General features: G+C 38.6%; 2 protein-coding genes across 5 annotated transcripts; one reads left to right on the top strand and one right to left on the bottom strand.

Annotated features, from left to right (window-relative positions):
- Positions 1-869: 869 nt before the first annotated feature.
- On the bottom strand, positions 870-5,055 carry aoc2 (amine oxidase copper containing 2). Its single transcript, XM_058770056.1, has 4 exons — positions 2,762-5,055; positions 1,852-2,137; positions 1,615-1,747; positions 870-1,521 (listed from the first exon to the last, which is right to left on the bottom strand). Exons 1-4 carry the CDS (start codon positions 4,323-4,325, stop codon positions 1,240-1,242), a joined length of 2,265 nt encoding a protein of 754 aa, XP_058626039.1. The 5' UTR covers positions 4,326-5,055; the 3' UTR covers positions 870-1,239.
- Positions 5,056-13,170: 8,115 nt separating this feature from the next.
- Positions 13,171-26,590, top strand: nbr1b (NBR1 autophagy cargo receptor b). 4 transcript variants are annotated; one of them, XM_058770054.1, is made up of 21 exons: positions 13,172-13,399; positions 14,270-14,332; positions 14,487-14,505; positions 14,607-14,629; positions 14,994-15,182; positions 16,119-16,196; positions 16,958-17,154; positions 17,350-17,475; positions 17,555-17,758; positions 19,239-19,398; positions 19,487-19,756; positions 21,353-21,481; positions 21,594-21,669; positions 21,826-21,936; positions 22,040-22,207; positions 22,613-22,810; positions 22,954-23,392; positions 24,047-24,129; positions 24,301-24,370; positions 24,481-24,577; positions 25,024-26,590. In XM_058770054.1, the coding sequence occupies exons 1-21, from the start codon at positions 13,298-13,300 to the stop codon at positions 25,195-25,197; spliced, it is 2,976 nt and encodes a 991-aa protein (XP_058626037.1). In that variant the 5' UTR covers positions 13,172-13,297; the 3' UTR covers positions 25,198-26,590. The 4 variants fall into 4 exon arrangements, 3 of the variants coding, with proteins under 3 accessions (XP_058626037.1, XP_058626036.1, XP_058626038.1); XM_058770053.1 differs by having other exon boundaries at positions 14,994-15,224; XM_058770055.1 differs by lacking the exon at positions 13,172-13,399 and adding an exon at positions 13,452-14,161 and having other exon boundaries at positions 14,994-15,224.
- The last annotated feature ends 91 nt before the right edge of the window (positions 26,591-26,681 follow it).

Here is a 26,681-nt window from a genome sequence, read left to right as displayed (position 1 = left end):
ACGCTAAGGTCATGGGTTAAATTCTCAGTGTACTAAAAAATGTGTCTTGTCACGATGATTTGAAAGTTGCTCTTAAGCAGCAGGAGGTATAACAACAAATGGTCTGTTCTTTAAAGCTATCATATTCAGAAGAGTCATATGGACTCATTTAATGAAGTTTCAATGTTTTTTTTTTTCTTCTTTTTTTTCTACCTGGAACTGTTGAATGAAAAACATCTGCATGAAAGTTCTTTAAAATTCTTTGTGTTCCACAGAAAAAATAACAGCATACAGATTAAGAACATAAACAGTTTATGCAAGTTGCTCTGGTGTGAATGACTGATTGTTTTTTTAAACAAACGATTTGTTTAAAACATATGTAACATGTAACTGTCATTTCTATGCTTGAAGCATGGGCACGAAATGCTTATATCCAATTTATTTTTCCTTTATACCTTTCTTGGAAGTATTGCAGAATGTCCAGGCTGGTGATTCATATTGACAACAAAAGAGAAAACCATAAAATAAATCTGTACTCATTCATATCTGATTTGTCATTTCTGCATGAACTAAAAGCTGTTCACACAAAGGATTATAACTATAAGTATAAAGTTTTCATAATCGTTCTAACTCTGTGAGAATAGTCCATAACACAATAATGACACAGAGAAAGATATCATAGGAATCACTTTCAGAATGATTTTTTGTTAGCTGATGAACGATAAAAACATTGACAGCCAATCAGATTCCAGCTGACTTTAAAGAGCCTGAGCATTTAAAACAGCAGACAACAAGCTTATTATTAACAGCATGTTATACAAACATTGTATACAATTATGCCATTTAAAAATGAAAGCATGAAAAATTACAACAACAACAAAGAAACAATATAGTGGTCACCCTTCACACTTTATTGTATGCATGAACATTTTCATAAAAACAAGACTGCATTCGGTGAAGTGTTTTATAATATATATTATTTCAGTTTTCCTATATCTCTCTTTAGAAAGAGTTTACACAGTATAATGAAAATGACCCTTCACAAAAAATACACTGCCTAAAGAAAGGAAGGATTTAACCTAAATAATATGCAAATTTAATAGTCTGAATTAATCACATTACACAATCACATTGCTACAAACTTCATAATATTTACATAAAAAGCTACAAAAGCAGGAAACTGAGTGAGGACGGATTATACTGCAAATGTTTTAACAAGACTGTAACAGCATACATATATTACAATCTGAATTAAGATCCTTAATCAAACTTCATAACACCTTCAAAGCCGTGGTAAGTGAACGGCTCTAGTGTGGAACTGCATTGATCCTTGTCCAGACATGCCATTTTATTGTACTCACAGTCACTCTCAGAGCCTGGACCAAAATACACTCCATCAGGGGAGTGGATGGACGGATCTTCATTAAAATAGTTATGCGGCCTAAGGATGACACCGCCACCATTGCCTACAGTAACCGTGTTGGGGATGTCTTCTGCATGTGGAATGTGTAGGAAACCGGCGGTCACCCAGGCAACCAAGTCCTTTAGAAGACATAATGAAGTTTAACTCATTATTTGCATTAAATAAAAGCATCTGATAAATAAAAACATTCTGATTAAGCGGTCCATTAATACCTCATTGACGATCATCTCATTATCTTCAATATATTTGCTGAAGTCAACAAATGGGGACCACATGTAATTCTGACTATACAGACTGCTACTAGTCTGCTCTTCATCTTTATGCTTGGTTATAGCAACTTTATACCTAGAAGAAAGAAAGAAAGCAAATGGGAGAGAAGCTAAAGCAATAAATAACACATATGAAACATTCTTCCTCTCAGTATTGTGTGCATGACTCAAAACACTTACCGAGCCCAAGACATGGAACTCTCTGTGGACTCACTTTCAGGGAGGTGATCTCCAGCAAAGCTCACCACCTGAAGCCTGTAAGAGCGATGGTGGCCCCAGCGATTAGTCTGATTACTGGCTATATGAAGGTAACGGGGTGTTTTGGCACCATGAAGCATCGCTGCTTCTTTTTCTGTCTTGATTTGCTGCTCCACCAGTTGTGGTATCTTTGCTTTCTCTGAAGGCATCCATGGTAATGGCACTTCCTTATACACCATGTCTTTAGTCTGAAATATATTCTTCACACCTTTAAAAACAGAAAGATTTTTTTTAAGTGTTTTGTGACTTTTAATTTTTTTTTCATTTGCTGTGTTATTCTTTGCAAGCTGATGGAATTTAACTTAGAATTGAGATAATTTTCAGTATGACCAAAATGAAGGAATCCACAGAGGAAAGACCCTTACGAGATTCTTAAATTCGTTATATTTTGGGCAAACCATCACTTTGATAATATGAAATATATAATATTCTTTATATATTTGATAATATTCTTATTTCATCTGTATATTTTAAAATACCTGTGAGCCCGAAACCAAGATGAGCAACACGAGGTCTGGCAAGTTGTCACATGTTTCTTTATTAATGGTCTGATATTTTTATATGTTACCTTTTATATTTTTAAGGTTTTCTGAATTGTTTTAGTGCCAAAAAAAAACTTGCTGAAAAGCCTATATTATGCTGTTTAATATTACAAATTTTCCCATATAATGTGACCAGCTATTGGCACGGGACAAGTTGTCGCATGTCAACATCAGGCTATAGAAATGTTCGATATCTCCAACGATAAAAATGTAATTAAAGTGACTGTAAATAAAAGAGATTCTATGTTACTGTAACTTTAGTAAATATGCTTGTTTATTTTAGCACTTACCTAAAATATCCAGGTCGACTTTAAAGTTGATAAAATGGGTGTGGATATTTCCAAGGACATTCTCTGCAACCTGGTGGCCGTACTGCAAATTTCCATCATCCTTAAAGGAGGATGATATGTAGCCAGTGGCGTGAACTCTCGCTTCCACGGAGCCGCTTTGATAGAAAATAAAGTCCCATATGTAATCATAGTTTCCTATAGCAGTAATAGTGCGGAACACCAGAGCGCTGTTTGCCATCCCGCCATACCCGTTATGAAAGAAATCTGAGAAGTGTCGTCGCAAAGGTCGCCCAATGTCATGTTCAAAAACACAGATGGAGTTTCTGAACCGCTGCGTAACGTTTGTGTCAATATAGCGGTAGGTGTCTACATAGGTGGCTGCATACGGACAGTCGACCCCACGCACGAGCTCGTGAGCGAAGCGACCGATCCCGATACTCGAGTCCAGGAACTTCGTGAGGATCATCCCAGGCGTAACAGAGCCGTAGACAGACATCGCCTCCTGCACGCTGAGTTCGTACACAATCCTTTCTCCTTTAAACCGAACATCAAACACCCGCATCCCAGTCAGAGAGCTCAAGCCAAACGCAAAGCTCCAGTCCAGATAAATCACCTGGTTGTTTTTAACGCTGTAACGTTTCCCTTGAAGATAATACTGCTGTGGTCCTAAACCAGAAGGCTTTTTCCTTGGCTTCAGGGAAGCGTGATTTGGGATTTCTTTGTAGACTATCTTTTTTAAACTACCAGCTTTGTATATTGCCATAAATTCTTCAATGCTGTCAAAGTATTGACCATTGTACAGCAACCTGTCAACAGTCCAGTTAGACGTGTTGCTGCTTTCGTGATTGACCAGGATCTCGAAGCCCACAGGATGGATGTACATGCCACTGAAATCGCGGAAAAAAGAGATCCAGGTCTTGCGGTCACCACTTTTGATGCCTCTCGGCATGCCTTCAAACAGCAGCAGTTCCCTTTGTCTTGGGATATAACCAAAACTTTCACTCAGAGGCTTTTCAAGTTTTTGGAAAACGTGATAAAGGAGCTTGAAGAGCTGCGCATACTCTCCGATTGTCACCGTGCGGGCTGTGAAGGGTAACTCCGGAGTATTGTACTTCTTCTGAGTAACATCACGATGCTGCAGTGGACCAGATAACGGTCCCACCACGTACTCCTTCAGGTAACCGCGCTCGCCATAGAAGACAACGACGCTCGCTTCGCGGGGGGGCTTCTGTCCGCTGGAATCCAAGTAGCGCAGAACATCAGCCTTCCTCGGGAGCGAGAGGTCAATTAAGAAGACGAAATTCTCCGAGGGCTTTGCCGTTAACGAATGGGAGATCTTCAAGTCTTTTTGGGCCCACATGTAGTCGCGAACAGACTTGTACTCCTCTGCTGTTAGGTCCGCAAAAACCAGACTTTTATCTGAGTGTGTCAGTTGTAGGGACACTTGCGGCTGCTGGGACATACATTTTGGAAGCCTATTTGAATTTAAGCATATCAACACAATGTTGATTATCACTGAGATAAGTCCCAGAAGTATCAGTAAGTATTTTAACAGAGAATTCATTATTGTAGCGACCAAGCCCCTCTTGTGCTTGAAGGCACCACTCGCGTCTCGAACGTGAGAGTGCAGAATGGGTCTCAGATACTACAGTATGCTGGTAGTAAATGTTATAACCACACCCACCTGGGCTGCTCCCCTAAAGTTCACACAGGACCCCAGTGCTTTAATGCTCTCATGTTTATTACTTTTATACCAGTTCTATTTCAAGTGCATTAACCTACAAATGTGTGTAATTTAGTGATTCTTGAATTTATAGGTTTCAGCAGCACTCTAATTTGAATTTGGCACTTTTAAAAGTATGTCAGGTAGCTTTTTATATGAACGTTTCTTGACATTTGGATTAAATTAATGGATAGGCCTAAAAGCTGATTAAATGGTCTATCTTATATTATTTTTACTTGCAGAATTTTAGCTAGATTGCTGCTAAAGTAGCCTACTATTGGACTAAGTGTGAAGCAAGCACATTGAACAAGCAATGTGAACTGAACACTCGCTTAACACTCACAGCCCGTGGAATTCCAGACATTAGTTATTTTCCCTGGTTTTCATAATTTGAATCTAAGTTCATTTCCACTGAGGGGAGGAAGGAATGTTGCTAAACAATTCTCAGGTTTGTTTGGACATGCTGCATTTGTGCTTCAGGAAAATAATTAGATTTCTTGATAAGGTGTGAGTAATACAGAAAAGCCTGTTTTTTTAATGATAATTGCTTTGATTCAGACTCCTTAAACACATTTGAATGAATATAACCCATGAAACAGGAAATGCCTATAGGTTCACCATGCAGTCATATAATAATTATTAAATTATTTTGCATCCTCCACATGGTATTTTAGGTTTTGTCTGGGACTGAGGACGTCTCTTATTTAGACATTCAACCGCAGCGAGCCCACAGATCTGCCACTTAACATCATATTGAGCATTTACATTTACATTTAGTCATTTTGCAGACGCTTTTATCCAAAGCGACTTACACTTGGGGAATACATAAAGCGATTCATCTTGAAGAGGCAATCAGACAAACGAAGTGCTTGTAACACCAAGTCTCAGGCATTGTTTAAATAAGTACAAGCTAGCAAGGGAAGGAATAAATAAAGAGAAATTTTTATTTTATTTTTATTTTTTTAAGTGTAGGATGAAGTCAAGTAGTGTCGAAAGAGATGAGTTTTCAGCCTGTGGTTGTTCTATAAGCGAGCATCAGTGTCTTGAACTTGATGCGAGCTGCGACTGGTAGCCAATGCAATGAGATAAAGAGAGGTGTAACATGGGCTCTTTTGGGTTCGTTGAAGACCAGTCGTGCCGCCGCATTCTGAATCATTTGAAGAGGTTTGACTGTGTTTGATGGAAGTCCAGCCAGAAGAGCATTGCAGTAGTCCAGCCTAGAAATGACAAGGGCCTGGACAAGAAGTTGTGCAGCATGCTCTGTCAGAAAGGGCCTGATCTTTCTGATGTTGTGTAGTGCAAACCTGCAAGATCGAGCAGTCTTTGCAATGTGGTCTTTGAAGGTCAGCTGGTCATCAAAGATTACACCAAGATTTCTGACCGAAGTTGATGGGGTAATTGTTGATGAACCTAACTGGATCGTGAAGTCATGCTGTAGAGTCGGAGCGGCGGGAAAGACAAGAAGCTCAGTCTTTGCCAGGTTGAGCTGAAGGTGATGTTCTTTCATCCATGCCGAGATGTCTGCCAGGCAACCTGAGATCCTTGTAGCTACTGTTGGATCATCTGGTTGAAAAGAGAGATAAAGCTGTGTGTCATCAGCATAGCAGTGGTAGGAAAATCAATGTGCCTGTATGATGGGACCCAGTGATGTAGTGTATGTGGCGAAGAGGAGGGGTCCAAGAACCGATCCCTGAGGAACCCCAGTGACCAGTGTATGTGCTTTGGATACCTCCCCTCCCCAGGCCACCCTGAAAGACCTACCAGTGAGATAGGATTCAAACTAGCGAAGTGGAATGCCAGTGATGCCCAGTGATGAGAGGGTGGAGAGGAGTATCTGATGATTGACAGTGTCAAACGTGGCAGAAAGATCCAGCAGAATGAGGACTGATGGTTTTGAATGGGCTTTTGCAATTCGCAGGGCTTCAGTGACCGAGAGAAGCGCAGTCTCAGTTGAATGGCCACTCCTGAAACCTGACTGTTTAGCGTCCAGTTTGTTGTTCTGTGAAAGAAACAATGAGACCTGGTTGAAGACAACTCGTTCAAGTGTTTTCGCTATGAATGGAAGGAGAGAGACAGGTCTATAGTTTTCTATAAGAGAAGTGTTTAATGTAGGTTTTTTGAGCAGTGGGGTTACCCGAGCCTGCTTGAATGCAGTGGGGAAGATGCCTGTGAGGAGGGATGTGTTGATGATGTGTGTGAGTGCCGGTAAGAGTGTAGGAGAGATTGCTTGCAGAAGGTGCGAGGGGATTGGGTCAAGAGGACATGTTGTAGGATGGTTGGAGAGGAGAAGTTTGGATACTTCAGACTCCATCAGGGGACAGAAGGAGAAGATGGGAGTTTTAGCAGTGGATGTGGTTGATTGGGGGTCCTGTGTGTGTGGAGGGGAGAACTGATCACTGATCGATCTAGTTTTGTCTGTGAAAAAAGTTGCAAAGTCATCAGCTGTAATAGAAGTGGTGGGAGGTGGTGGAGGGGGACAGAGGAGAGAATTAAATGTTCTGAAGAGATTAGGCATATCTGGAGCGGTGTTGATCTTGTTGTGGAAATGTGAGGATTTGGCAGTGTGGACATCAGCAGAGAAAGATGAGAGCAAAGACTGATACCTACTCCGGTCCGACGGATCGTTTGATTTGTGCCATTTTCTCTCTGCTGCTCTGAGTTTAGTCCGATGTTCACGAAGAACATCAGATAACCAGGGGTTAGAAGGGGCAGCCCGTGCTGACCTAGAGGAGAGAGGACAAATGTCGTCTAAACAAGAGGTTAAGGTAGAGCAAAGTTTCAGTAGCTGCGTTTACATCCAGAGATGAGAAGTGGGTAGGTGAGGGAAGAGAGGAGGAGAGGAAAGATGGGAGGGAGCGTAGGTTTCGTCTAAAAGTAACTGGTAGGGGGGTTGGTGGCACACGGGTAGCAAAATGTAGTGTAAATGTAATGAAGAAATGGTCAGAGATATGTAGCGGTTGTACCAGAATGTTATCTGCAGTACAATTGCGTGTGTAAATTAAATCAAGTTGGTTGCCTGATTTGTGCGTGTTAGTAGTGGTAAGGCGTTTGAGATCAAATGAAGCTAGGAGTGAGTGGAAGTCTGGAGCAAAACTGGAGCAAAACCCAACACATCGGTATATTAGCCTATAATATCAGTTCACACTCAGGCTTATCACCGTGTTAGTTGTAATGGGCGACTTACTACCTAACAAGCTACGGCATTAAACAAGCTAAGCTAGGTAATTATAAATCGCTCATAGAAAATCGGATAAATAATCGGAAATCATAAAATCGGATATCATAATTTTTTGCCATGACTAATTTATTAATGAACCAGCATCATATGTATTAAAGAGAAATAATCACTTCATTCAATGTTTAAAGTGAATAAAATAGTATTAAATAGAATTAAAACTAAGTAAAGGGGGAAAGCAGGCAGTGGACCAAACCTACTTACACAGTTATTTTAAGTATACAGTGCCCTCCAAAAGTATTGGAACAGTGAAGACAAAATTGTTCTGTTGGCTATGGAGTCAAGACATTTGCAAATATGATTAAAAGATGAATATGAGACAAAACTACAGAATGTCACATTTTATTATTAGCCGTTTCAACACATACATATTTTACCAAATAAAAAGAACAGCACTTTTAGAGTTCATCCCACTCATTGATGTGAGCATAAGTATTGGGACAGTTGAACATAAGGCAGATATAAAAGATTAAAAGCTATTATTCCGTTGCAGATCCCTTGCGCACAATCACATCAGTGAGTCTGTGACCCATAGACATCACCAGACTCTTGGTCTCATCCTTTGAAATACTTTTCCCAGCCTTTAATGCAGCCAATTCCAATTGTTGCTTGTTTTGGGGAGTTTCTGCCTTTACTCTCCTCTTCAGCTGGTGAAATTCATGTTCAATGGGATTTAAATCTGGAGATTGACTTGGGCAATCTAAGACTTTCCATTTCTTTGCCCTTATAAATTCCTTGACTGAACTGGCAGGGTGTTTTGGGTCATTGTCCTGATGCAATATGAAGCACTTCCCAATGAATCTGGTGGCATTTTCTTGAATATTGGTAGGCAAGATGGTTTTGTACCCTTCCAAATTCATTCTGCTACTGTCATCATACATTAAGTCATCAGTAGAGTTGAGAGGGCCTGTTCCAGAGGCAGCCATCACTTCGATAAAGGTTCATCTTTGTCTCATCGGTCCATAAACACAGTTCCAAAACTCTTCTGGCTCACCTTTGTGCTTTTTTGCAAACTCTAATCTTGCCTTTCTATTTTTGGAGCTGGTCAGAGGTTTGTATCTTGCTGTGTAGCATCTGTAATTCTGAGTCTCCTGAGGACAGTAGATTGTCAGAGCATCACCCCAGCGTTCTAGAAGCTGTTGGTAATTTTACAGACAAGTCTTTTAGGGTTCATTTTCACAGCTTTTATGATTTGTCTGTCATCAACTACTGTTGTTTTCTCAGCCGATCAGGTCGTTGTTGGATGCTGGTGGTTTCCAAACTCTTGATTTCTCCATGCCCTTTGTTTTTGCTAGAGCTCTATTTGACTTCCTCTTTCCTTTTAACGCATACCTGCTGCCACTCCCAGACAAAAAAACGACGACAGCTGTGGTTAAACGAGATAAAACGAGCAGACTGGACAGAAACTATAGTCAAAAATGCTTGCGTTTGCAGCACACACTTCTTATCAGAAAAGGTTAAATAAAGCATTGTCTTTTGTTGTTATGGATTATGGTTTGTGTTACGTGTCTAAAGATTTCTTATGCATCTCACAACTATGAAATAATGTCTGTGTGCATGTGTGTAAAACAACAAACTGACGATTTATATGCTTAATCATCTGTAATTGTTGTGATTGATAGTGGCTGGACTTTCTAAGAACTTAGTAAGAAAGAATAATCAAATACAGAAAGTTAATAAAAAATTTCTGGAATTTTTATTTCTAGAAACTATTCACATCTTCCTTTAAATGTACTGTATGTAAAGTATTGTAAACTTAACTTACATAATTTACAGGATGTATATACTTGAAAATAACTATTTGGCCATGATACATACATCTTCAAATAATATATCATCACATTGAATGTTTAACTTTTTGTATTTTGTCCCAGTTCACTCTCACGTAACGTTAGCTGTAAAAATAGCCTGCTGAAGTTGAAATATATGTACATCTTCACGACTAGATAGACACAGGTGAGTTTCTCTTTACTACTCGTTAGGTTTCTCTAACGAGTCACTCAATCGGAGGTAATCCTGTCAGATCGTCCATTCATGAGCATAGGGTCGGCCAATCTGACTTTGTCCGTTAAAGTTAACTTATTTAAATAACAATAATGGTCCTGCACAGTGAGTGACCTTACATATGCAGGTAAAATCAGATTTTCTCCAGCCATTGTTAAAAAAACAAGGTAAACAAACTTCATAGCTAGCGTTAGTAAAGCGGTCAGTGGAATCTTTCTGCCTCCAGCTAAGCCCCACCCACAGAAAAACGTCACATTGTTTACTAACAGAAAAAGGGTCTATACTGGCCAAGAAATCAGATAACAAACAGGAGGGTTCCCTGAGACGTTTACTTAAATTACACTTTTGCACAGTCATGCTTACAGAACAAGATTTGCTCCATTGTTATCTCTTTACTCTGTTGTATGATCCTATTCTGACAATTTCCAGATGTTCTCCATGAGTGGTATAAACTTTTGTCTATTTCAATTTCAAATAATACCAGAAAAGTGGTATATTACAAGTGGAGTGTTTGTGAATTGAAATAAAATGCAGATATTAAATGTAGATATGTTTCTATAATATACCCTATTTTATTTAAAATTATACACTATTTATATTCACAAAGATTATGATTCAGGAAACAATATTTGTTTACCATACTTAATCAAGGTAGGGACTGAAATTAGAATCTGTTTTTTTATTATTAATTGAATAGTGGTCTACGTGAATTTAAAATTCCAACTGCAAAAAGTTTTTTACTGAATCTGGTTTTTGTTCGCAGATTACTGCATACTCTAATGCCTCAGGACAATGCTTTTTTTTCTTCTTCCTCAGGAAGCCCCAATACTGCCCACTTGCAGGGCAGACTTAAGGTTACAATCACAAGTCCGTGCTGCATACATGAACCGCAGATGTTCTGTGTGACCTGGAGATTCTATGCCTGACCTGAGAAGGACTGGGTCTCGTCCGTCTGATTGCATCACATTTGTTTAACTTTCATGTTTAAACATCTCTTGTTTGAACTCTATTTTGCAATGGGCTGTGTTGTTTCCCCATCACAGAGGGGAGGACAAAAGAGTAGGGATTTTTTATGTAAAAAATTGTATTCCTTGGCTCTGTCCTGATCTAGGATAAATCAAAAAGTACAGCTCAAGATAAATAGTAAGAAAAAATATCAATGCAAAAACTCCAAATTTAAATTCACATCAAAACTTTATTAGTCTAAAAACGTAATACTGTGCCATCGAAAAAATCAGGCCAAAAAAATGGAATCGGTGCCCCCTGCTGGTCAGAATACAGCGCCATGGATTTTACTTGGAAAAAATACAGGATTTTTTTTCCTCAGTAAAGTTTAAAATATACACCAATGAAAAATAAACATATAGACACACATACTACGTTGACTTAAATCGATTAAATAGATGAATAAATCACCCATGAGTGATCAACAAAGTGAAACAATAAACATATGTTTTAAGAGAAGAGTAGAGAAACTGGATAGATCACATGATTTAACCCATAGACTGTAAAATTTAACCTTTCGCAAAAACATTTGTAAGCTGATAAAAAACGACAAGAAATTTGCGTATAGTGTGCAGCAATTTACAAAACAAGACAATTTACACTATATGATTTGTATTTTGCTTTCACCTAAAACAATTTACCGAAATGAAATAAACTATAAGTCAAGTCAAGTCAAGTCACCTATTTATTTAATATAAACGTTCGACTAGTTTATTAGAAAAATCCATAATCGAGGGCTGGCCTGGCCTACTTGGCACAAGGAACCGATCCATTTTTTAAATAAAATGCTGTGACATTACGAAATGTGCGACTGCAAATCAAGTCACGCAGTATTCCATTGCACGAGTTATGCATGTGTAAGTAGACAAATGTTTTTGTATTATTTAATCTTTCTTAAACTATGGGGGTGCTTTGGTCTTTTTAGGGGTGCTGGAGCACCTGCTAGCCCCTCCCTAGCTCCGCCCAACAGTCTAGAGTTTAAGCACTCTCAAAAACTCCCATTAAAACCACTGAAGCTGTTTACACTATGAAATGAATATCTTACTTACATATTCGTACACACATTTGCACTTTGTTGTTTCTGACGAGAGAATTTGTCAGAAAGAGGTAGGCTATTCAGTTATCGAGCAAGTGAAGAAAACACCGGCATTTTAGCGATGACTCATCTGAACACCATTGGTCATTGCATTCATAAGCTCAACAGAATCGTGTGTGATTGGTTATAATGCACAGTGCTGTACAAACGCGTCTGTCTCTGGCTCAGCACCAGCCATCGAACGATTTGAATTTAGCAGCTGATGATGATATGACGCACTGAACGTTCTAATCACGCCGGCATGTTTGCATTAAATATAGAAAATAGTAATCGGCTATTTTTTGTCTTTTGGAAGCTGCATTCAAAATCCACTTGGCTCAAAAATCTGAGGGGGCACGTGCCCCTTTGAATGGGCATGACGCCTCTGCCTTCCATTACAATCATTTGAAGTGTAACATCAGTTCCACAAGTCAGTTTCTCATTTTGAACGAGGCTGCCGCAACATCAGAGTCTATATCCAGACTATAAACTTTTATCCCAATACTTTCATTATTATTTAATGTTTGCAACACAGAAATGTAGCCTACTGTGAAGACTGTTTGTAAAGCTGTTTCAAACATAAAGTTCATGATGAGCGCTGCTCTCTCTGGATCAGCGGCTGCGCGAAAGCAGGTTTAAATATTCCGATGTGATTGTGATTTTTTAATGGTTTATGGTCTTATCGACATAGCAATGAGATTGAGTATGTTTGAATCGAGATCGCGATCTTTTAATGAGTAATCCATATGAGCTTGTAGCCTATTTATTTTTGTGTGTCATAATTTGTACCAGACCTCAAAATTACGCGCCCCCGCTTCCGCGATCCAAGCCCAGCAGCACATTACGCCGACAAGAAGCAACACAGATTTTCATCAAAATTGTACTAGCAAATTCATTAAGAGACATTCTATTGCTTGACGTAACAGAACGTTGCTAGGCAACAAAAACAAAAATCTACTGTGGGTGTGTGCTGCAGTGATGCTTCACGTCACAGCTGTTATTACATATGGACGACTGGAACTCTATTGACCAATCAGAAGCCAGGACCGGAACTATCTTTAAAAAAACAAACAAAAAGCAAACAAACAACTAACTAGCTCTTGGAAAGCAAATATGTATTGCTGTTTGAATAGACAACAGGCTATTTATCACTGTACCACTCACTAACCAACTTTATTCTTTATTATTAGTATTTATGGATCAAATTATTTGCGATAACAGTATTTTGTAAATGTTGTGCCAAGTAAATATTTACGTTAACATTCACAAGTTTACCCTTTGAACCGATTAAAATGAAACAGCCCTGCCCATTAGATTGTTTCGCTTTGAATGACGTCACGCATTTTCCTGTCAGCTGATGCAGTGGGCGTGTTCTCGTCGCTGATGTAAACAGAAAGGACCATTTTGATCAGAGAAATCTAGAAGCCAGGGCACAGTAACTCATCAAAGCTTTCCAGTTTTCACCTATGCAACGCCTTAAATAGTACTCGCGCCATGGACTTCTATATCAACCTGAAGGTGAATTTCCGAGGGAATGCGAAGAGTTTCTTGCTGTCTGGCTCGGAGACGAAGAGTTGGGAGTCTATGGAGGCCATGGTAAGCAGAGGATGATGATGAGGTGAAGTCAGTCTGATCACTCACCTTGATGCCGCAAAGCCTTTCACCCCGAAGTCATCCGATGTCTGGCCGATGCGATCAGAGTAGTATTACAAGACATCTGCTGAGACACTGTCACTAGTGTGCTGCTTCGACGAGCGGAATGGCGTAAAAGCTTAATCATTTAGAAAGAATGGGCCAAGCGACCATTTTGCCAAAAGCCCACGAATTAAATAGCAGCCATATTTACATCTAACAAAGTATATTATATCTGACGTGCGCAGATCTTCCATCGATTAAATTATAGACATAATTACAAAGGGGGTTGGCACAGTGTGAGGAGAGGGAACACCTGTCACGTCTGTAGATCCCAGTGCTTAGCTCTTATTTAATGTTAACTCAATGTCTCAAAACATACTACTACACAGCATGATAGGCGCGTAGATACCCAAGTGCTATCTATGTATGTAGCTCACTAGGTTTTGACTGCAAATCTGTTTCAAGCAAATGTCATTTGGTGGTCTAACGTTACCTCAAAGCGTCGTGTAATCGTGTCAGTTTGGAATAACGTACAGTCAGCAGTTTGACATCGCCATAGGCCAGTCAGGGTCCTGAAGGGGTTTATTTTGGGGAACGACTGTACATTAACCCCTTTTATTTCTTACCAAATAAGCATATTAATAAAATGACAATATGAGGTGAAAGGTGACTCATTTACCTTACTTGTGGAGACCGCGGAGAAACAGGTTGCCCGGATGAAAGGTCGGTTGAGAGTAACGGTCATTATTTAAAATATTAGCACGCGGAATGAAACAGGTTTGTCGTCACAAAGTAGTATTGTGTTGACTTTTGATATCTTTTATTCTTCAGGTGAAGAGGTCTTTTGGTCTGTGTAATTTACAACTAACATATTTCGATGAGGAAAATGAAGAGGTGAGGGTGAAGAATTAAATATTTGTGACGTTGCTTTCATGGCACTGTTAGTAACTTGCTTTTTTCAGTGAAAACATGAGACCTACATAATACAAAATTACTATTATTAGTTAATATTTCAAATAATAATTGTATATGTAACTGTTTGTTTCAGGTATCAATCAACAGCCAACGTAAGTAAAATTTCTTAATCTGTGTATAATAAAAAAGTAATATATTTACATCCAGCCAGAATATGTTATAGCATTGATTGGAGTCATTTTTCTTTTTTCAGTGGAATATGAAGAAGCCCTGAAGGTAAAGAATTGTTGCTTACTCGCTGTTTACTGCATATAACTCAGCAAACCTCAACTTAATTAAAATACTAAAAGACAAAAAAAGTAAAGATGTAAACATGTACAACAATAAACCAACATATTTTTTAATTCATATATTTTGATTACAATGGAAGTACCAGAGGTACATAACTGCTTAGATAGTAGGGCTTTTGAATATTGTTTTATTTAGACAAAGAGGTGCCTTGAAGTCAAAAAGGTTGAGAACCAATCATTTGGAGTAGTTAGTCTGTTATTGTGACTCTGTTAAACCCATTGTTTTGCAATCAACAAATGTTCAAAAGAAAATGCACTACATTGATGCACTGTGTTGTTTGTAATTGTAGAGTGCTGCACGACAGGGGAACAGACTACAAATGAATGTGTATGAGACGAGGGGCAGTAGAGCCACAGTGCCAGGACCGGGCCCACCACCAGGGTCAGGGGTGGGCTTGGGCCAGGTAAAACCTGGTACTGCTGGAGAACCCAAGAAGGGATTCAGGCCTCCTCAGCACTGCCCTACTTTGGCACAAGTGGTGAGTCGCAAAGTTCAGGCCGCAGTCCCAGAGGAAGGATTGGTAAGATTTTATAACTCAATGGTTTTGCACAATCACAGAAGTAGCCACAGTTGTTCACTATTGTTGTACCAAACTCTAGGCTGCAATTTATTTGGAATAATGTATTATAATATTATTAATAATCTAAATGATAAAACCTTCATGCTCTTATGCTTAAACCAAATAATGTAACTGAATTCTTATTACAGTTTTATTGTAGTTTGCATTAGGGATGCACCGAATCCAGGATTCGGATTCGGACGAATATTGGACTTTTTGACAGGGTTCGGTTTCTGCCGAACCTTAAAAAAAAAATCCACCGAACCCTTAGCTTGCATTAAGCGCTACACTGGTCAACGCCACGCCGCTGAGTACGGGAAGGTGTTTAAGGTGGACCGTTCGAATGCAGTATATGTGAGAAAGTGAAAATGGAACTCGTGAGCAGAAAAAGTGTTGTTTGGCAGTACTTTCAGTTGAAAGAAGGCGATTCAAGTCGAGCTACATGTTCAATTTGCAATGCCGATTTGTCTCGTGGTGGCAAGGACCCCAAACAATACACAACATCGCCGCTGTTAAAACATTTGCGTATTAAACATCCGAAAGAATACGAGTTGTGCATTAAAATAAAATAAAATGAAAAATACACTGCTGTGGACGTTGTTTACTTCATTAATGTGTTTACTGTGTTAATGGTCTGAGGATGGGAGTAGGATTCGGTATTCGGTTTCGGGTTCGGCAGAATCTTAACCAGTGGATTCGGTATTTGGCAGAACCCCAAAAATCTGGATTCGGTGCATCCCTAGTTTGCATGAAATATGATATACATTTGATAAAGGTTTCCAATTTCCACCATTGTAAGTTAATGACAGGTATGTCACATATATTCTATTTTAACATTCTGCTTTTGTTTTAAAGGTAATTGTAAATGAAGTCAAAGGTGGGAAGGCAGAAGATAAGACCCCTCCAGCTTGGTTCACTTCATACATGGAAAAGGTATGAGAAACAAGACATTAAAATCAGCATGAAATGATGAAATTAAAATCCACTCAATCTTTTTTTTTTTTAAAGCATGTTCTTGATCTTATTGTGAAAAAAACATTATTAATATTCTTAAATATTTGTCTTGACCTCACAATTTTTAGGGCCCGAGCACCAATGGTGTGAGGACCCTATTGGAATTGCTCCGTTTATTACAAGTTATAACTTGATCTTCTGGTGCAATGGCAGACTTTTGTCTGGTGTCGCATGCCAGACTTCACCAATCATTTTGTCTGCATAAACCTTACGTCGACTGAATGTTTGTATTCAAATCTGCCTCCATCCATTCAACAGCCAATGGATAGAAGTTTCACTCTAATGTAAAGAAAAGATCTGTTGCTATTTCCATTTAATTGAAATTTTGAGAACTGAAAAATGTTGTCCTGCCCCAAATAAAAAAAAAAATAAATAAATAAAAAATTAAATTCTGACATCATTTACTCAAGTTCCTCTATGAGTTTCTTTCTTCTGTTGAACATAAAAGAAGATATTTTAAAGAAGTGGATAACCAAACAGTTGCTGGTCCCCACTCACTTCCATAGTATGGAAAATAAATGCTATGGAAGTCAGTGGGGACCAGAAACTCACTTCCGATGACCCCTTTAAGTTTCATTCTGATATTTTTAGCAGTGGAGACAACCCTAATATTGCTAAGAAAACAAGTGTGCTAAGTGTGTCTCTATTTTTCTCTCTTCAAAATATGATAACTGCCACAGTTTAAGGACCAGGTGGTTAGGGAGGCAGTAGAGAAGATTTGTAGGGAGTTCTCTGGACAATGCTGCATCCATAAGCCAGTGGGAGCAGAGGCTCAGGTTCCTGAGGTCACCTCATCCACTCTCCCTGGGGCCCCAAGTTCAGCTCCAGCCTGCAGCAGCTGTCGGGGCCAGACCGCAGGCGGCGGATACCAGTGCAGGTTAGAGAGATCTCTGTGAGGTGGATGTCTGTATCCGGATCTTATGATAAAATAATTGCTTCTATGGTGCATTTCAAAAGAAAACGCATATTATGATTGTATGAGAAATATAATGTATAACAGGATGCTCTAATGGGTGCCTTTAATTTAGTTTCCATTTTTGTGTTTCATTGTATTTGGTTTCTTTCTGCACAGTGTGTGTACCTCCTGCACTCTGTGTGAGCCTTGCAGCTTCTCACATGATCCAAGCCACAACCTTGTTAGAGCCAGAACTCCCCTGTCTATTCCCGAGCACGGCTCCCCAGCACCAGATCACAGCAGGTGGGCATTTGTCCTCTGCTTTGGCATGTCTTGGTGTTAAGGTTCAGAATAGTTAACATATTTTGCTCTCTCTCTGAAGGTTCTACAGAAGGGGTGACCGGAGCTTTCGTAAGGCTGAGAAGCAGCGTCTTAAAGCGGAGAAGCGCCAGCTCAAGGCGGAGGTGAAGGAGATCAGGAAGCAGCTGAGGATGGAGAGGAGAGGGCTGCAGTGGAGCACTGCTGGAGAAGGGAGCTCTTCACCCGTCCTGCTGCAGCCACGCGCCACACAGGCAAACAGCCCAGAGTAAGAGCTTACACCTCTTTAGCCTACCTCCTGAGGAAGAGCATATTAAAAGGATAGTTCACCCAAAATTGAAATTTCTGCCATTTACTCAACCTTATGCTGTTCCAAACTCATATGATGTTATTTTTTAGAATCATTTTGCCACGAACAAAGAACTAAAGCCTTTTTGGCAGCTTTTCCCATCATGTTATTCTTATATTTAAATTTCAAATGCATAAGATGTTTTTCTGGTGTTTGAAAATAATAGTATTTATTCTACTTCCTTATTACCCCATTATGACTGGCTGAGCCTGTTAAGTAAGGAATAATTGACGACGGGTCATTGAATTATTAGAAAAATAATGCACACCCGCATTATTTTTCTAATAATTCAAGGGACCGAAGTCAATTATTCCGCTTATACTACGGTTGCCACACCTCAAGACATCGATCAGATGATATATGTCAAGGCATTCGTCAAGTATTTCTACTTAAATCGCTATTGTGAGTAGGATTATTTCTTCCGCATCTCATCCAGCGCCTCCGTTGCTAATTCCAAAACGTCATTTTAAACCTAGTAACGGAGGCTTGAGCTGTTGATAACGGATTAATGCAGTTAATACAGTTAATAACTAGGTTATGAGAGAGAGAGAGAATTACCTCTGTGCGTCTCTCAATAGTGTTCGGAAAGAATGTCTCTAGTTATAGTGAAACTTAGTTCCTTTTCTTCACGAACAGCACCGTTGTTACCTCGCTTGTGAGAAGTCATGTAGTTTTTAAGTTGTTAAACTACTGATAAAATCGTCAGAGTAGCGCTAACAACATTAGTGCGATGTATGTTAGTGTGTGTGTGTAAACTGTAACTGTTATGTATGTGCGGTCTGTGAGGGAGAGAGAGAGTGGGAGAGATACATTTCCGTACATAATAAAGCGTAATTTTGTGGCAAAACATGGACATGATCTGTTGTTTTTATCCTTTTGTTTACTATATTTATTTGTTTGGCCAGTGTTGTTGTGGGTTTTGGTTATTTTGCTGTTGTAAGACTTTGAAATAACAGAAATCATTTGGCGAAGTGATATGGTCATGTAATGCGGACAAGAGATGCCTGGAACTACGTTTGCCGTGCGTTTCCCTGAAAATAATTGCACACCTTAGAACGTTCGTCAGCCAATCAGATTCAAGCATTCAACGGCCCGTAGTATAACGTGTAATATAGGAGGCCATGTGTTAATGTAGTCATTTAGCTAGCTGACACCAGAAAGTTTTTCATTTTTATTTATTGTTATATATAATATAATTATTATCTAAAACATCTATGTTCAAAATATTTTTTGGAAAGAAATTAATAAATTTACAATGTTACAAAAAATATTATTGTAAAAACAAAAAAAAAACAACAAATAAACACCCCGACATATGAATTGGCCAAACTGATCACAACAGTTTAAATGTAATTAATGATAATAAGATGCCATTTAGTTTACACTGTCTTGGTTGCAGTCGTCCTAAACGTCCATGCCCACTGGCTGTGCCAGCTATGACAGCTCTACTCCTGGATGAAAACCTGCCTGATGGATCACGTTTGCGTCCTGGGACCAAGTTCATCAAATACTGGAAAATGAAGAACAGTGGCAGAGTGTGCTGGGACTCTGAGACCAAGGTACACTTTGACTCTTAAACAGACAAATCTTTATACGCACATACACAATAAAAAATCTGAACCTGATTGTGTCCCATTTCGGTCTCAGTTAAAGTTCATGTGGGGGAACTTGGCAGTGGGCTCCGGTGAAAGATGGCGGGAGGTTGCAGTACCCACATTACAGCCAGGTCAGGTGGGTGTCATCAGTGTGGCACTTTGTGCTCCGACATTAGAGGGCACCTATACATCGCATTGGCGCCTTGCACACAGAGGAGAGCAGTTTGGACCACGTGTTTGGTGCAGCATCGTCGTGGATCCACATGCTCCAACAGCCATCTGTGCTGACGGGCTACTGGTGTCTCCCTGTGTCACCCCACAGGTAAGACAACGGGGTCCAGAGACATCCTCATCCACCCCATAAATCATCATTACATGTGCAGTTATTCTAATTAGGGATGGGCATTTTCCCAAAATTTTGCATTCAATTATTTGGGCTCATAAAAAACGAATATTCCTTTATTTAAATGAGGTTTAATAAGAAAGACATTATTTTTAATTATCAGGTTTATGTCACGATTTCTGAACAAGCTTATGATTAGCCGTTACACAACAATGTTCTACAACAACGTTACGTTATATCGCAAGGTTTTATTTTGGTTGAAAACGAGTAAACAAACAACAACAAAACATAAAAAAAGCATTCAAGATCAAGCAGAGCAAACGGAAAAATCAAGCAGACTGTGCCAATTACAGTGCAGAAGTAGGCTATAGACTCGAGTCGGCCTATATTTATTGTGTTTACAATGTTTCACGAATTAATTCTGAGAGGAACAATAATATCCACATGCTCGGGTGAAAGTTTGTTCCTCAGTTTGATAACAGTAAGAAAGTGCTGACAAAGATAACGTGTGCTAACAGCTTCCTAGCGCTGTGTTAAACCACTCTCCCTCGAAGAAACTACTTTATATACAGTATGTCTCAATATCATTTGGCTTCTCGGCTCAATCGAAGTATAGCTGCGCTCACCTGCAGTCGTGAATGCAGTAATGGGCAGCTGTCTTTCCTCAGTCGACTGTGGATTTCATGTGATTTCTCATTGTGGTGGTGATATTATGACAAATCGGTTTCACTAATTAATTTGATCAGAAGTAATTACATTTTGTCAGATAATTTAGATCAAAGTAAATCCAAACTTCGCGAGGCAGATAATGACATTCTGTGATCAAATACTATCAACTTGTTAACAAGCTCCACAGCGCCACCCAGTGGATTTAGTTATAACTGCTTAGGATTTATCATGGATTCCCTGCATTTACGGCCAGCAAATCAACACACAGTAAAATTCGAATAGTGTTTTTATTGTTCGAATAACAATTACAGACCGAATATTCGAATGTTCGACTATTCGCGCACACCCCTAATTCTAATGTACATAGGAATATATAAAATGACCAATTCAGTGTCATTATCATAAGAAAAAAATTAATTTAACCTAAAATACATTTATTACTAAAATACAATTTTACATGCGATTTTCTTGACTCCAAAACTAAAATGTTTTGATGGGTATATTATATCATAACTTACAAAATTCTTACAACCTTTAAGACCAACCTGCATTAAACATATAAAAAAAAAAAAAAAATGCTGGTAAACATTTTTAAATGATACCAATTAGTACATTACCATTTGCAGCCCTGAATTGACTAAAACTAAATCTAAAATAAAAACGAAATAAACTGAAACTAGAAAACTGTATATAATTGAAACTAAACTAAATTGAAAAACAAAAAAAAAACAAAAAAGTTACCCTGGGTAATGTACTTTTAAAAAAAAAATGTATTATTATTTTTTCCCCTGGGGCCCAAATATAATGTATTTTAGGTATTTGGCCAGTATACAGCTATTGTTTGTTTAGCTTTTTTATTTATTTATTTTTTTCTGTGGCCATTTTCACCCTGTCTGGCACTTTCAGGAGAAGTCTTCCCGCACTCTTGAGAGGGAGGAGAAATGCCGGACCTCAAGGGAACAGCTACTTTTGTCCGTAAACCAGGACTGTGATCAGGAATTCTACATTCCATCTGTGGACTTACTCACAGCTCAGGTATGACCAAACAACAATCAGCCTGATTCACAAAACCCATCATGTTTGTCATATTTCATGCAGAAAGTTTGACTCTATTGTCAATTCCATACTCTGTCTTTTTTACACTTAGGACTTACTGTCTTTTGAACTGCTGGACATCAACATTGTACAAGAGTTGGAGAGCGTGCCTAACAACACTCCTGCAGGTAACTTCAAATCTGTAACAAGTTTCTAAAAATTAGAATGAACAGCTTTTATGGACTATGCATATTCATTTTGAACAGTAGTATTTAAATATAAATTGTATAGATTTCAGCCTTTACTAATATTGCCTCTCTCTTAATCTCTGTAAATTTATGAAGACATTACTCCATGCATATCACCTCTGCCCCATGATGGACCTCTTCAAGAGAAACCAACACTGGGACTCATCCAAGAGGAAACAGAAGCCCAAGGGGTCAGCAGCATCCTGGGTAAACATTAAAGCACAACTTTTCTGCACTTTTTCTGTGTATTGCTATCAGTGATTGTGTAGCTCTTTATATTTGTGAACCTTTTTTGATGTCATACTCACAGATGTGGCCCAGGGCACAGAGTTAGAGGGCATCCCAGCACAAGAGAAAGGAGAGGAGTGCATCATTGGGCCCCAGTTTGTCAGTCCATCCGTTATCCGCTCTCTCACCCTTGAAGTGACTCGTGAAATAGCAGAGCATGGGGCGCTTTGTGGGAGATGCCCAGCTAAAGGTTTGTGACGGCAGAGGTGGGAAGATTCACCTTTCTGCTTTTCCTGGAAATTACAGTCATTTTTATAATAGGTGTAGTCAGACTGTGAATAATATACAAAAACCGTATTGATACTTATTTTAGTGTTGACTTGATATAAAGTACTTTTGATATCCTTAGGAAGCATTAGACGTAAGATGTTGAAAAATGAATACTTTAATTTATCAAGGATATATTAAACTGATACAAAGTTACAATAAAGACATTTGTAATGTTACTAAGGATTTCTCTTACAAATAAATTCTGTTCTTATGAACAAAATACCTTAACAACAGTACAGTAATGTACATTGTTAGCAGTTTTTGTGTAGAAGGTAGGTAAAGAGTTTCTAAAATTATTTTTACATTTCATTTTTTCCATTTTAAGTGGTGCGTCCAGCCCCCCAAGGTTCAATGTCACTTTGTGAGAGGAAATCGGAAAAGGTTTCAGAAACAGGGCAAATATCTGCTCCAGCCCCGCTGAAAGTAGAAACGGCACAAATCTCCAGCCCTGCTTCACCACAGACAGAAACCACTGATATAGCTTCTCCTCTGCTGACTCTTCCAGCAGAGCTCATTAGCACAGGTAACAGGGCATTGAGAATATTTAGTTCTGACCATTGTCATTTTGAACATTGCAAATTTTGTAATTGTCTAAAGGTGATTCAAACAACTTCTTACCAAAGACAGTAAATTTCTAGCCATTAAAGTGATTGTTCTTATGTTTAGATGAGGGTCACGAGTCTGACATCGAGCAGATCCTGGTGGAACCTGCAGGTGGAGATCCGGTAGAAGAGGGAGAGGAGGAAGTGGATAAGAAAGAGCAAGTGAAGGACACAGAAGTGGCTAAGGAAACCCGCAGCAGAACTTCATCTGCGTCTTCAGAAGACTATATCATCATCCTCCCTGATTGCTTTGACACCAGCCGTCCATTAGGAGAGTCCATGTACAGCTCAGCCCTGTCGCAGCCTGGAGAAGAGCCTGCAGAGGGGGACAAACTAGAATCAGTGGAGACCACAGAGCTCCAGAGCCCCGTTGCAGCTGCTGCTGCTGCTGTTGCTGTTGTTAGTGCGGATGCTAATGACATGCTCTGTGCCTCCCAGACTCTGGATGCTGTGCCACTCACCCCTGTGATTGTTGTGCCACCACGACCCTCGGTCAAAACCTGGTAAGTTCATACAGAGGACATATCAGCAGTTATTGATTGGGCTCAGAGGTCAGTTAAACTAGTGATGCACCAAAATTTTGCCAACAGAAACGGCAAAACATAGTTTTGCAGGGTCGAAATCATTTACTGAAACAGTCATGTATAATTAGCACTTCTCCATTGACGCATTTTGACTGCTAAAAAGGTGCAAAAATAGCAATATGTAAAATTTGTACAGCTAAAATATCGAGACTTTACTATGAATATGAAACATGACATGCTCAACAGCACACTGTTTATTTAACCAAATTTACGGTATTTCCAGTTTCTGTTTTCAGCTTTTTTTTTTTTTTTGGTTTCTGTTTAAAAAGAGGATTTTGGATTTTGAAAAATTTAAAGGGAAAGATACATTATGACATGAAATGATTAAGATTAAGATGCTGCACTATTTCTTGGTCACTAATCAAGTTTGTGACATTGGTCATGTGAGAATGTTCTTGATCCATTTGAAGCATGCAGACCTAGATCGAGCACTCACAATATCCTGGCTTAAATCTCTGTATGCACACATTCCTACTCCATTTCACAGCCTAGATTTCTTTCACGGCATCCTCATAACTTGATGTAACTGACATGTTAAATTTAGCTTAATATATATGAAATCTCTTTATTCAGCACAGAGACACAAGAGCAGACGGAACATGGAGCAGAGGAGCAGGAGAGGAGTAATCCTGCAGAGCTAGGAGATAAGGAGAAAGGTGACTGGAAACACCATGGGATATTAAAATAATAAGCCATCACAGGTTGTGAATTAGTGCATTTTTCTATGATTTTGGGGTGTTAGATATAATACAAAGTGGACAATATGATAAAAGACACACACAGCTATGTTTTAAAGTTGACTTGTTTTTTTTTTTTAATGTTTATAGACACTGAGCCTAATCAACCTGACCCTGAGAACTCAATAGCATCTGCCAAGTCTGAAACAGAAGATCTTAGGTGAGTTACACAGCACACAACTGGAAGTCCACCCAGGACAATCATTGAATTCTGTGATTTTCTTTTTATCACTCGTTTTCTTACTCTCTCTCATTCTTGTCTTTCCTCAGGGCTAATAGCATCACAGGTGGATTGGTGAAGGGTGCCCTGTCTGTGGCAGCATCTGCCTATAAAGCTCTTTTCACTGGACAGACTGGGTCTGAGAAGGTGAGTTTGAGAGCTGTTCACACAGGTTGCAGAATGGAAAAACATTTTGAAATAAGCTTTCTTTTAAACTTCCAAACTTCCTTTAAATTCACAAAGCATATTATTAATGTGGCAATGGTGCGAGACGCTGAACAGTCTCCTCTTTTGTCCTATATTAAAAAGAAATAAAAATAATGCTATTATATAGTACATTACTTCTGATTATAAATTGAAACAATAAATTATTTCAGTTTTATTTGAGGTAATTTTATATACGATAAAGTTTATTTAAAAAAATTGTGCTTTACAGAACTGATTTTGATCGAACTATGATCAAAATCACCTTATAAAAACAATAACTCTATACAGTAAAGTGCATGTACATAGTATCGTATAAGTGCCTAGTGTATAGTGTGACATTTGAGACATACATCAGTAATAAAAAAAAAATATTTTGGGTTGTGTAGCTCCCAGAAGATGCAGCTTCTCATGACGCCATGATGGCCGTGCTGGTAGAGATGGGCTTTGGTGACCGAGCACTAAATCAGCGTCTGCTACAGAAACACAACCGCAACCTGCTGGATGTGGTAAACGAACTGGTGCAGATGACTGATAACGACTGGTACACGACACGCTACTGAGATGCTGGTCAATTTTTTTTTGTTTGTTTATCTTTCTCTGTGCAATCAGCAGACCATTCCATGATACAGACTCTTTCGTTCCATTTGGGTTGTAAAGATAGTGTGTGTGAATCTGTCTGCTCCAATGTGTAACAGATAATCATTAGACAAGCAGTTCATCACCTTTATAACTGTGCTTGTTAAAGTTTGTTGTTAGTGGGCATTAATGTTTTCACAAAGATGATCATGGGTAGCTAATGAACACTAATAGGTAATTATTAATCCAAAACTATTCAAGAAATATGCCATGCTTTTAATAAACACTTGATTTGAAAGAATAGTATAATTAACAACAAATAATTCTAATAGTTAAATATGAAAAGCTCTGCAATGTGACTGGATATTTTTAATATTTAGAGTGTTTTGTGTTCCCGGGTTAAGAACATGTTTTTGAAAAGTGCAATAGATCTGGCTTTGTGTGGACTCTTAATCATCAGCCAAGACCAAATAGACTTATTATTCTTGTCATCTTTACATGGACTCAAGATGACAAATTAAACGATTCCATGCTGGAGAGGTCAATATGAAGTTTAGTCTGTGAATTATTATTATTATTATTATTTTTTAGCAATTTTGAACTGTTGTTGCTTATAATACTTGTGGGAATAATTATTATTACTATTATTATATTGAAGACCATTGATTCGTTTCTAAAAAGTCCACAAAATAGGGCACATACTGCACTTTGTGAATGCGTTGCCATTTAAATATATAAAAAATGTCATGGCTTGAAGCAGCAATGCATTTGAATAGTTAAATGGACTGAAATGTAGAGTATTTTAATTCATGCTTTAAATGGTTAAAAAGGCAAAGGCAATCATGACATATTTAACTCCAATTTTAAATGGTAAGACACATCAAAGTGAGAGACAAAATAAATAACAGCCAACTGTTCATTCCCAAAAAAGAAAAAAAAAAAAGAAAAAATCATGCAAATTATATATATTTTGATAATTAAATAGCTCTTGTATTTAGTGTGATGAAGAATGTATCTCAGCACTTTTCTTCAATGGGAGATTTTGAAACTACCTACTATCTAGAGTGTGGAAAGCATTCCCTATGAGTCATTTAACTTCTCCTGATTTGCTTTCATCCATGAAGCTCACCCACTTGTTTTTCCAGAGATGGGGCTTAAATATGTTTTAGCACATTCCTTAGGAAAGCCGTAAATTGGTCTTGTTGCTTGCAGCGATCAGTAGAGGTTCTGGGTGGAACTGTTTGGGTCATGTGATTGTAAAGCATAATCAGTGGCGACAGATACGCCTCACTCTGTGTTTGATGCCTGAATGGAGTATTCAGTGTCTCTGCATCTAATGTACACATCTGTCTGTAATAAATATCCTAATAAGTCTTACTTTTGCTCTCAGTCTTTGATAACAATGCACCACAAAATCCAAGTATAGGGTTCTTTTAACAAGACTATTAAACATTCACATTATACTTAA

Source organism: Onychostoma macrolepis, chromosome 03, assembly GCF_012432095.1.
Source record: "Onychostoma macrolepis isolate SWU-2019 chromosome 03, ASM1243209v1, whole genome shotgun sequence".
In the NCBI taxonomy this organism is placed as follows: domain Eukaryota; kingdom Metazoa; phylum Chordata; class Actinopteri; order Cypriniformes; family Cyprinidae; genus Onychostoma; species Onychostoma macrolepis.
This window is presented reverse-complemented; position numbering and strand designations above follow the sequence as displayed.

Bases quoted from the DNA above. Each gene is read 5' to 3' on its own strand.
- aoc2 (XM_058770056.1), bottom strand. From the start codon at position 4,325: ATGAATTCTCTGTTAAAATACTTACTGATACTTCTGGGACTTATCTCA. The intron at 2,138-2,761 runs GTAAGTGCTAAA...CTGTTTTTAAAG, and splicing joins AGTCGACCTGGATATTTTAG to GTGTGAAGAATATATTTCAG. The intron at 1,522-1,614 runs GTATTAATGGAC...TGTCTTCTAAAG, and splicing joins ATGAGATGATCGTCAATGAG to GACTTGGTTGCCTGGGTGAC.
- nbr1b (XM_058770053.1), top strand. From the start codon at position 13,298: ATGGACTTCTATATCAACCTGAAGGTGAATTTCCGAGGGAATGCGAAG. The intron at 17,476-17,554 runs GTGGGCATTTGT...CTCTCTCTGAAG, and splicing joins CCAGCACCAGATCACAGCAG to GTTCTACAGAAGGGGTGACC. The intron at 24,371-24,480 runs GTGAGTTACACA...GTCTTTCCTCAG, and splicing joins TCTGAAACAGAAGATCTTAG to GGCTAATAGCATCACAGGTG.